At 35.3% G+C, this 10,471-nt stretch overlaps 1 protein-coding gene across 1 annotated transcript in view; it reads left to right on the plus strand.

Annotated features, from left to right (window-relative positions):
• Wapl (WAPL cohesin release factor) overlaps positions 1 to 10,471 on the plus strand; it is a 64,504-nt gene that overhangs the window by 43,462 nt on the left and 10,571 nt on the right. Inside the window, exons 7-13 of the mRNA XM_029469185.1 lie at positions 1,216 to 1,368; positions 1,635 to 1,771; positions 2,400 to 2,511; positions 5,586 to 5,813; positions 7,151 to 7,262; positions 8,104 to 8,204; positions 10,264 to 10,340. Coding sequence (XP_029325045.1) covers positions 1,216 to 1,368; positions 1,635 to 1,771; positions 2,400 to 2,511; positions 5,586 to 5,813; positions 7,151 to 7,262; positions 8,104 to 8,204; positions 10,264 to 10,340 — 920 coding nt within the window. The remainder of the gene's footprint in view (positions 1 to 1,215; positions 1,369 to 1,634; positions 1,772 to 2,399; positions 2,512 to 5,585; positions 5,814 to 7,150; positions 7,263 to 8,103; positions 8,205 to 10,263; positions 10,341 to 10,471) is intronic.

A 10,471-nucleotide genomic window follows, 5' to 3' on the forward strand; every position in this document is an offset into this window, starting at 1 on the left:
TTTTTTTTTTTTTTTTTTTTTTTTGAGACCAGATTTCTCTGGTATCTTTGGCTGTCCTGGAACTTATTCTGTAGACCAGGCTGGTCTTGAACTTAAAGAGCATTCTAAGTGCTGGGATTAAAGGTGTTCTTCACCTCTGCCTGGTGTCTATATTTGTATATCTTTTTTTTTTAAAGATTTATCCATTTATTATTATATGTAAGTACACTGTAGCTGTCTTCAGACACACCAGAAGAGGGCGTCAGATCTCATTACGGATGGCTGTGAGCCACCATGTGGTTGCTGGGACCTGAACTCTGGACCTTCGGAAGAGCAGTCGGGTGCTCCCACCCACTGAGCCATCTCACCAGCCCTGTATATCTTAAAGTGACTTTCATTCCTTAATTTGATTTGCATAGAGCTAAAATTACATTCAATTAATACTTTCCAAACCTTTTGTAAAATATTCTTGCTAGTTATGCTACCCACAATCTAGGCAACTAGGAGATGAAGCCCTTGGTCATCTTGAAGTACCACAGGAATGAGTTCTTAGAACAATAACAAAAATTTGAGGATCGAGGGCCATGTGTTTGTGTTGCTAATGACTGAACCCAGGGCCCTGGGCATAGACCTAATGTTCATCCTCAGCTCTAAGAATAGAACTTTTGTTGGTTTTCCAGACAGGGTTTCTTTCTCTGTGTAGCCCTGGCTGTCCTGAAACTCACTTTGTAGACCAGGCTGGCTTCAAACTCAGAAATCTGTCTGCCTCTGCCTCTCAAGTATCAGGATCAAAGGCGTGCACCACCACTGCCCGGCTAGAATAGAACTCTTAATAAACACTATAATGTTTTTTCTTAAGTTGATTATGAAGTCACCATCATATATACTAGTAATTATTTGTGATTTTGTTCTTTTTACAACTTAGTATTTTTGTTCTGTGTTGCTTTAGTTTCCTATGCTTCTGTGATTCCTTTGTTGTAGTTTTTTGATATGAAATGTGAAGTTTTTAAAAAACCAGAGGTATTTCTCAAGTGGTTCTTTTGGGTATAAATCAAAGTTTAAGTCTTAGTAGTGCATGGAATTTAAATTATCTCTTAGGTCCTTTCAGCAGCCTCCCTCTTCCCCCTTTAAAAAGATTTCATTTACTTTTTAAAAGCTAAATTTGTCACATAGACAAGATGTTACCTTTTAAAATATATTTGCTTAGAACAACTAATTTAATACCTTTATTAATAGGTGAGGCTGTCTTCAAAGGAACCAAATCAAAAAGATGATGGAGTTTTTAAGGCTCCTGCACCACCACTCAAAGTGATAAAAACTGTGACAATACCTACTCAGCCCTACCAAGAAATAGTTACTGCACTGAAATGCAGAAAAGAAGACAAAGAAGTAAGCAGCCATATACTGTTTCACTGCACGTGGATAGATTTCTATGTGTAACAACTAGCCTTTTGTCTTAAACAAATATCACTACATTGCTAGCCACATTTTGAACCACAAACGTACCTTATTCTACTTGTCCAATACTAGTGATTCAAAAACAATTTTGTTGCCATCGAATGAGTGATTTTATAGGCGTTTTATTAAATACAATGAGCCTATAGATTTAAACATGCTAAAGTTACAAAGAGGTGGGCTTATGTTTTTCTTGGCAGTTATATACTGTTGTTCAGCACGTGAAACACTTCAATGATGTGGTGGAATTTGGTGAAAATCAAGAGTTCACTGATGACATTGAATACTTGTTAAGTGGCTTAAAGAGTACTCAGCCTCTAAACACACGTTGCCTTAGGTAAGATCTTAATTGTACTTTCTATAATGTGCATGCTATGTCATTAAGTTTTTCAACTAGATGGGTTTAAATATGTTAATAAAGCTAGGCATGTAAAAATTTTTGGTGTTGATAATTAGTGATATGCTTTTCAGTTTCCAGATACTATAAGATTAAATAATATGTACTAAGTAATCTGAGATGGGTTTTTTGTTTTTAATCTCAGAATTTAAGCCACTGACTGATAGATTGATTTGAGTAGTGACATGGGTCATCTTTTATATATGGTGATATATTGTATACTTTTTGAGTTGGTTGTATTATCTATGATCAGTTGAAATATATACAATAAAATATAACTACTTCTAGTTTTAAAATAATAGCAGTATTATGACTATGAAAGGGAACTAGAATTGGTGATTGGAGGACTACACCACAGAAACTGTGCTATTCATTTTTATAAATGTAGTATGCCGATTCATAATCTAAGCCTTGGTACATGTTTTAAATTTTTGTTTTGCCCGTGGTTTTTATATTTTGTGTTGTCAATATTTTAAGCCTTCTACTTCCTTCTTGTTTGGAATTATGCAAACTACAGCTAATGTCTTAGCAGTTTTTAGCTGCCTTAACATAGTCTGTTTCCTTCTAGTGTTATCAGCTTAGCTACTAAGTGTGCCATGCCCAGTTTTCGGATGCATCTGAGGGCACATGGGATGGTTGCAATGGTCTTTAAAACTTTGGATGATTCCCAGCATCATCAGGTAGGTATTTTTAAGTTTCTGAGGTTGAGAAGTATTATTAAAAAATTACAGTTTTTGTCTACATCAGAAAATGTTTTAACTAGACATTCATATAAGTGAATTAAAGGTTGAGTTTATTTTATTTGCTTGATAAGTAGAGATGATAGCCATACATAATATATCTCATTTTTTGAAGACTTTTTTTATATTAAAATACTATTCATTTGTCAGTTAGCATATTATACTGAATATTTTATACTATTATACTCTATTCAGAAGTTTTTAAATATTGTTTGATAGTAATTGCATAGAAAAGGGTTTTGAATTACCATGGGGCTGGAGAGATGTTTCAGTGGTTAAGAGCACTGACTGCTCTTCCAGAGGTCCTGAATTCCATTCCCAGCAGCCACCTGGTGGCTCACAACCGTCTGTAATGGGATCAGTTGCTCTCTGCTAGTATTCGGGTGTACATGCAGATAGAACACTCATATACATTAAATAAATATAAATCAATCTCTTTTAAAAAAATATAGCCATAACTTTAAAATACTTAGCTTATTGTTGGATCTGGAAAATAGCTGCATTCTCAAAAGTAATAAATGGTAAAGATTAACCAACCAAAGTTAATTCTTAATGTCACCATAAGTTAGAAAAAAATAGTCATTACCAAACCTGACAGTGATATATTGAGGTGGCCTCTATGAAAGGAAATTACTTTCTAAATACAAATTGAGTGGCACAAAATTAATACCAATTCTTCTGAAACTAAAAGTTATGAAATTAAAGTGAGCGAATATTCCTCTGTACCCAGGTTGTCCTTGTCACAGAATAATGAGGACAATAAGGCACAAGGAATGTGGTGTTTGCTTCATTGACCGGTTAGGCATAGTCTTAAGATATAACTTTTTCTTAGTGCCTTCTTAAGGTCTTAACTGTGACATTCTAATTTCCAGAAATACGCTTTAGAAACATTTAATCAAAGGGACTGAAAAGGTAATTGAGCAATAGAGGTCCTGAGTCGGTTTTTACCCACGCAAGGGAGCTCACAACCGCCTGTGACTCTAGCTCCCAGTCTCTGCTCTTTTTGAGCAATTACACCTATATGGTGTGTGTGCATACTTCACACATACACACACACACACACACACACACACACACACCCTAAGTTTTAAGATAAAAAACATTCTTTAGAGAGCCTGGATTTTGGACAATTCAAAGTCACAATCAGGTGGTTAATTATATACATTATATTGATGAACATAATAATACAGACTTACCTCAAATGCTCACATATACCAAATGCACAGTATTACACAGCCATCCCTTGATATCAGTGGGAGACTGGTTCTAGGACAATATGACTAAATATTTATGCATTTCTATATCTCCTCCCTTACAAAGTAATTTCTGGATTATCTTAAATATCTAATAAAATTTAAATGTTATGTTAGTAGTTTTTATATTATTTAAAAAATAATAACAGGAAAAAGTTTATATATATTAAATACAAGTATGATCTTTGTATGGTTGGTTGAAGTTTTTGGCTATAGAGTGCATTCTTAGGATATTTGTCTATCAAAGATTGATTGTGTTAACATTAATCTAAGACATACCATCTTGAGTATTTTAAGCACATTTTGTTAATGTTTTATTAAATACAGTTACTAGGTTCTAGGAATGTAGCTCAGTTAGTTTATGTGCTTGCTTAATGAACGTGAAGCCCTGGGTCTGACCCCTAGTATGACATAAAACCCGGTATTATGCAGGCCTGTAATCCTAGCATTTAGGAAAAGAGACCAGAGTACCAAAACTTCAAGGTTATCCTCAACTACATAGTGAGTTCAGGGCCAGCCTGGGTTATATGAGATCTTGTCAAAAAAAAAAAAAAAAGAAAGAAAGAAAAGAAATAAGCCTGGCATATGTCTTTAATCCCAGGACATGAGAGGCAGAGACAGGCATAACTGTACAGGTTCCAGGCTACCCTGACCTACATGGTTTACACAATGAGTTCCATTCCAATGCTACATAGTGAAACTGTGAACTCAAACTACACACCTAACAAAGATGTGTCAGGCTTGGTGGCACATAAGCAAGTAGATCTCCATGCTGATTTGGTCTCCATAGCAAGTTCCAGGCCATCCGGACTATGTTGTGAGACCCTGTCTTTAAAAAAATGTTGTTGAATTAAAACATTTTTTAAAAATCCAGCCTTTAATTCCATCACTGAGGAGGCAGGGATAGGTTGATCTCTGTGAGTTCGAGGCCAGCTTTGCCTAAATAGTGGACAGGACCGCCAGAGCTCTGTCTTGAAAACCTTTAAAAAAAAAAAAAAAAAAAGGTATGCTTGTTTCCTTTTAAAAGTTCATTAGTTTATGCCTGTTTTGCTTGCTTGTATGTCTGAACTAGGTGTGTGCCTGGTGCTTGCAAGAGGCCAGAAGATGTCATTGGATCCCCTAGGAATAGAGTTATAAATAGTTGTGAGTGAGCCACCCTGTGGGTGCTTGGAATAGAACTGGGGTCCCCTGGAAGAACAACTAATGCCCACTCTTCCTGCTGAGTCGTCTCCGCAGCCTCCTAGTTACATGTATTTCAGCCCCCTGTATTCTGATGGTAAACTCAAATTGTCTATACTTTATGGAGGGAAGATTGTGTTTTGATACAAAGTATAAACATATTTGTGTTACTTTTTTTTTTAAAGAAAACAAAACTTGACATCTTTATGCACAAAGAACATTAAAGGTATATTGCAAAAGGAAATATTTATAAACTACATAATTCACAAAAATGTTCCATATGTACCTCATTTAACAAAACTGTTCAAAGAAATGGGTAGTTAAATTTACATTCTAGTTGAACATTCATTAGCGAAGGATGATAGAGAGGAAAGCATAACTTTAAATCAGTTTTATTTATCAAATAGCTATGTGTCCCTAGGCTATTTTGAAAGAGCAGTAAATCAAGCATTATCAGGGTCTCTATCAAAACCATCTATAGGAATATTAGACAGTTTAGCTTATAAATGTCAGTACTGTCCTTGTTTCTGAAGTTGTTAGTAATTGCTTTCATGAATATTTCTCTTTTGGGGTCTGTTGAAGAATCTGTCCCTCTGTACAGCTGCTCTCATGTACATATTGAGTAGAGACCGTTTGAACATGGATCTTGATAGGGCCAGCCTAGATCTCATGATTCGGCTTTTGGAGCTGGAACAAGATGCCTCTTCAGCTAAGCTACTGAATGAAAAAGACATGAACAAGATCAAAGAAAAAATCCGAAGACTCTGTGAAACTGTGCACAATAAGCATCTTGATCTAGAAAATATAACGGTGGGTTGTAAACCTTTTATATTTAAGTAATATATATTCTGTTTCAAATATACATGACAAGGTGAAAACTTTTCTCTTGAAGTGTTTAAGTTTGGGTTGGGTTTGGGGGACAGATAAAAACTTCTTTTAAGTCTTTGCTAATTATTCTTCCTAGATTGCAAGGGATTAGCAGGCTGAAGGATAACTAACTAAATCACTGCCTTCAGCCCTGCTGATTATTTCTTCTACTAGGGCTAAACTTCCTTTATTACATCAAGAATTAGATTACTCTCTGTTGAGAAGTGGCTTTAGGCTTTTTTCTCCACTTCTCTGCTCATTATTTTTTTACTTTCCTGTAAAGTTGGCTCTCTTTTTTTTTTTTTTTTTTTTTTCTTTTTTCTTTTTGGTTTTTCGAGGCAGGGTTTCTCTATATAGCCGTGGCTGTCCTGGAACTCACTTTGTAGACCAGGCTGGCCTTGAACTCAGAAATCCTCCTGCCTCTGCCTCCCGAGTGCTGGGATTAAAGGCGTGCGCCACCACGCCCATCTAAGTTGGCTCTTTTTTAATCATACTTTGCCTTAACTTTATACTACAGTGTGGCTCACTGTATGTGGGAAAATTTTCATGTTTACTATGTTCAGAAACTATAAATCCAGATGGTTAGCACTCTGTAACTTCAGGCTGTTTAAACTAATGACCGTTGAGTTTGAACATTTAGGGCCAGTGACATTCCCATACTTTCCTCCTTGAAATTTATCTTATTACATTCTTTTTGATAGGTCAATCCAATATATTGATTTATAGAAAAGAAAGCCAGGTGCGGTGGTTGCAAGCCTTTTATTGATCTGAGCACTTGGGAGGCAGAGGCAGGCAGATTTCTGTGAGTTCAAGGTCAGCCTGGTCTACAAAGTGAGTCCAAGACAGCCAGGGCTGAGCCTCTGTATTGCCATTATATATTATATGAAACTAACACATAATAGATTACTTTTAAATGATTTTTTTTCATGAAAGCAAGCCATATAGTTAAATCACCGTTTCTTTAGTGTACACTGATTAAAATTAGTTTATTCACCTATAAAAGCACATACTGTTCTATTTTTGACTTACTGAATTTTAATAAAGAAAAATCCTAAAATTAATGCATCAGAATTATTCTAATCTGGTGGTGGCGCACACCTTTAATCCCAGCATTCTGGAGGGAGAGGCAGGCAGATCTCTGAGTTTGAGGTAAGCCTGGTCTACAGAATGAGTTCCAGTACTACCAGGGATATACAGAGAATCCTGTCTCAAAAAAAGTCAGGAAAAAGAAAGAATTATTTTACACCTCAGTATTCATTAATGGTATTTCTGAATTTTAGACTGGTCATTTAGCTATGGAGACATTGCTGTCCCTCACTTCCAAACGAGCAGGAGATTGGTTTAAAGAAGAGCTCCGGCTTCTGGGTGGTCTGGATCATATTGTAGATAAAGGTCTGTATACATACATACATATATATTGTAGATAAAGGTCTCTGTATGTACATGTACACACAGAGAATGTTATATAACTTGAGTCCCAGTACTTAGGAGACAGGCAGGTGGACCTTTGAGTTCGAGGCCAGCCTAGTCTACAAAACCAGTTCTAGGACAGCTAGGGCTACATAGAAGAGAAATACTGTCTTGTAAGCACAAAATTGGAGACACTGGGATCAAGGAAACTTACAGAAAAAGTTTATTGTGAGCTCACAGTTTCAGAGGGTGAGTCCATGACAAGCATGGCAGTAAGCAGGCAAGTGCTGGAGCAGTAGCTAGGAGTTCAGATCTTGCCGGGCGTGGTGGCACACACCTTTAGTCCCAGCACTTGGAGGCAGAGACAAGCGGATTTCTGAGTTTGAGGCCAGCCGGGTGAAACAAAGTGAGTTCCAGAACAGCCAGGGCTATACAGAGAAACCCTGTCGCGAAAAACAAAAACAAACAACAAAAAAAAAAGTGTTCACATCTTTATATAAGCACTGAAGAGGAAGATGACTGGGAATGTCCTGAGTGCTTTGAAACCTTAGAGCCCATCCATATTACAGGCCTCCTCTGACAAGCACATATCTCCTAATCCTTCATAATAGTCACACAGCTATCGACCAAGCCTCCAGATACATGATCCTGTGGAGTCCATTTTCATTCAAACCATTGCACTTAACTAGTATCAGGCATAAAATTATGTTCCCATTCCAGCATATACATATTCATAGTATGTGTGTAGGTAGCGTTTGATGTTAGCTAAGAAATAATGATTGAACTTTCATATACTAACTTTTGTCTATTTGTTTTTGCCTAGTAAAAGAGTGTGTGGATCATTTAAGTAGAGATGATGAGGACGAAGAGAAACTAGTAGCCTCATTATGGGGAGCAGAGAGATGTTTACGGGTTTTAGAGAGTGTAAGTATGGATGGGGAATTATCTCTACTTGAGATTGTATGACCACTTGATGTTTTAAATATCCTGGTTTTTTTTTTTTTACCTTTGCTTATCTGAATTGAAGTTGTAAGGATTCTTTTCAAAACCAACTGTCAGTAAATGGGCATTTTATCATTTTAAGAATGTATTGTTTTGCTGTATATGCTGATAAATACTTGTGATCCTAAAGTTGGAAAGGAAGATTGTGAGTTCAAAGCCAGCATGGGCCACATAAATAAGACCCTGTCTCAAACCAAAAGCTTTTATTTGTATATTATTGCTTTAAATCAAAGGTGCAAACAAGTTTTTTTTACATGTATGTGACTATAGTTTTCTTAATACAGAAATCTGTTTTTGTTAAAACATTTAACTTGTTTATCAAACAAACACAGTCATGTCAAGGCTTTGTTTTAGTTAGCATGCTTTTGTTTTTTTTTTTTTTTTAGTTTTTAAGTCAGATTATAAGCCCAGCTAAAAATGTTTATTTGACTTTGGAAAATAACACTGCTATGTATGTATGTTTTGGTCTTTGATTTTGAATGACTTAACCTAGTTCAGTGTAGGCTACAATTTTACTGACAGTGAATTTTAGAATTTATAATTGCTGATTAAGTAGATTGGTTAGGTACTTTTAAAAACATGGAAGAGCTCTTGGCATACATAAATAAAATTGCTCCTTGTAGGGTGCTATTTATTAGGTTATACGTTATTTCTTTATTTAAAATACTTTAAATGGCTGGCTAAATTGGCACACACATCTTTACTCTCAACACTTGGAAGGCGGGTGAGTTTCTGTGAGTTAAAGATCAGCCTGAACTACATAGTAAATTCCAGGATAGCCAGGGCTATGTAGAGAGATCATATCTCAAATAAATAAACAGACATTAAAAAGTAAAATATTTTAAATATATTTATGAATTTTAAAGTATCAAATATTGGAGGTCTTCTGCATTTCAAAGTACTTGACAATTATGTGTAAGTTATTATGAGAGTGGTGTCTTTATTTTATGATAAATTAGTAGTTTTTATTTGGGATTGAACTGTGTAACTTTAGCTGATGTGTAGTTCACTATGTATATCAAGATGTTTTTGAACTCACAGAGGAGCCTGGCTCCTGAGTGTTGAAATTAAAGATGTGTGCTACATTCTGGTTAGTAGTTCTCTTATTTTAAACATTGAAGCTATAGGTTGTACAGGTATTTCTCTGCATCAGGGCTTCATAAGCTTTGCCATCTATAGCCCATTTTTGCCCAGTAAATTTTAATGTGACCCCCAATATATTGGCAATACTAAATAGGTACATAATATAAAAAGTTTTAAAATTAAACCCAAGACAGAATCAATAAACAACAATTTGGTTTTAGTTTTGGTTGGTTGGTTTGTTAGTTTGTGTTTTGAGATAGAGAGTCTTTATATATAGTCCTAACTGCCCTAACCAACCTTGCCTCAGACTCAGAGATCCACCTATCTCTGCCTCCTGAGTGCTAGGATTAAAGCTCGTACTACCATGCCCAGCTATTAAACATCAATTTTTAAAGTCAGTCTTTTTGACACAGTATATAACCCAAGGATATACCAGTTTGATACATACTGAGGAAACCATTAAGTCTTTGTTATATTTAATCAAGTAACTCTTTTTATAAGACCAGATAATTTTGTGTATATTATAATATGTAGCATAAAACAGACGTGTTTCTTAGCTGTTTGAGCAGTGTTTGTTGGTGTGTGACATGACAACACACATGATGCAAAATGTTCATGTTGTGTCATAGAACTAAGTGAATTCATTAAATGAGCCATGGGTGATAAGCGTTTCTAACAACATTTTAGAATTCACTATGCATTTGATCTATACTGCCTGCTTTTTCAGTCCTCGGATTTAATTACATCTCCGTAGGTCAGAACTGGAGTTTAAGAAATGTGTCCTTAGATGACAAGATCTGTTTCATCTTTTTATATTTTAAATTATCAGGTAAAGTGTATTATTTATATAAATGAAAATTATGGAATGTTATAGTCATTTTATATCCATTCCTTCTAGGTAACAGTGCATAATCCAGAGAATCAGAGCTACTTGATAGCCTATAAAGATTCACAACTCATTATTTCATCAGCTAAGTAAGTTTTATAAATTCTCATTTATTTAAAACTCAGGAAATAAAGATGTATTCTATTTTTTCTTAAAATGTTTTGTCTGTTGAGTTTAGTGAATATGTACATTATAGATAAAAAGTTAAAGAGTGTAGATT

The sequence above is a fragment of the Mus caroli genome, chromosome 14 (genome assembly GCF_900094665.2).
Source record: "Mus caroli chromosome 14, CAROLI_EIJ_v1.1, whole genome shotgun sequence".
Taxonomy (NCBI): domain Eukaryota; kingdom Metazoa; phylum Chordata; class Mammalia; order Rodentia; family Muridae; genus Mus; species Mus caroli.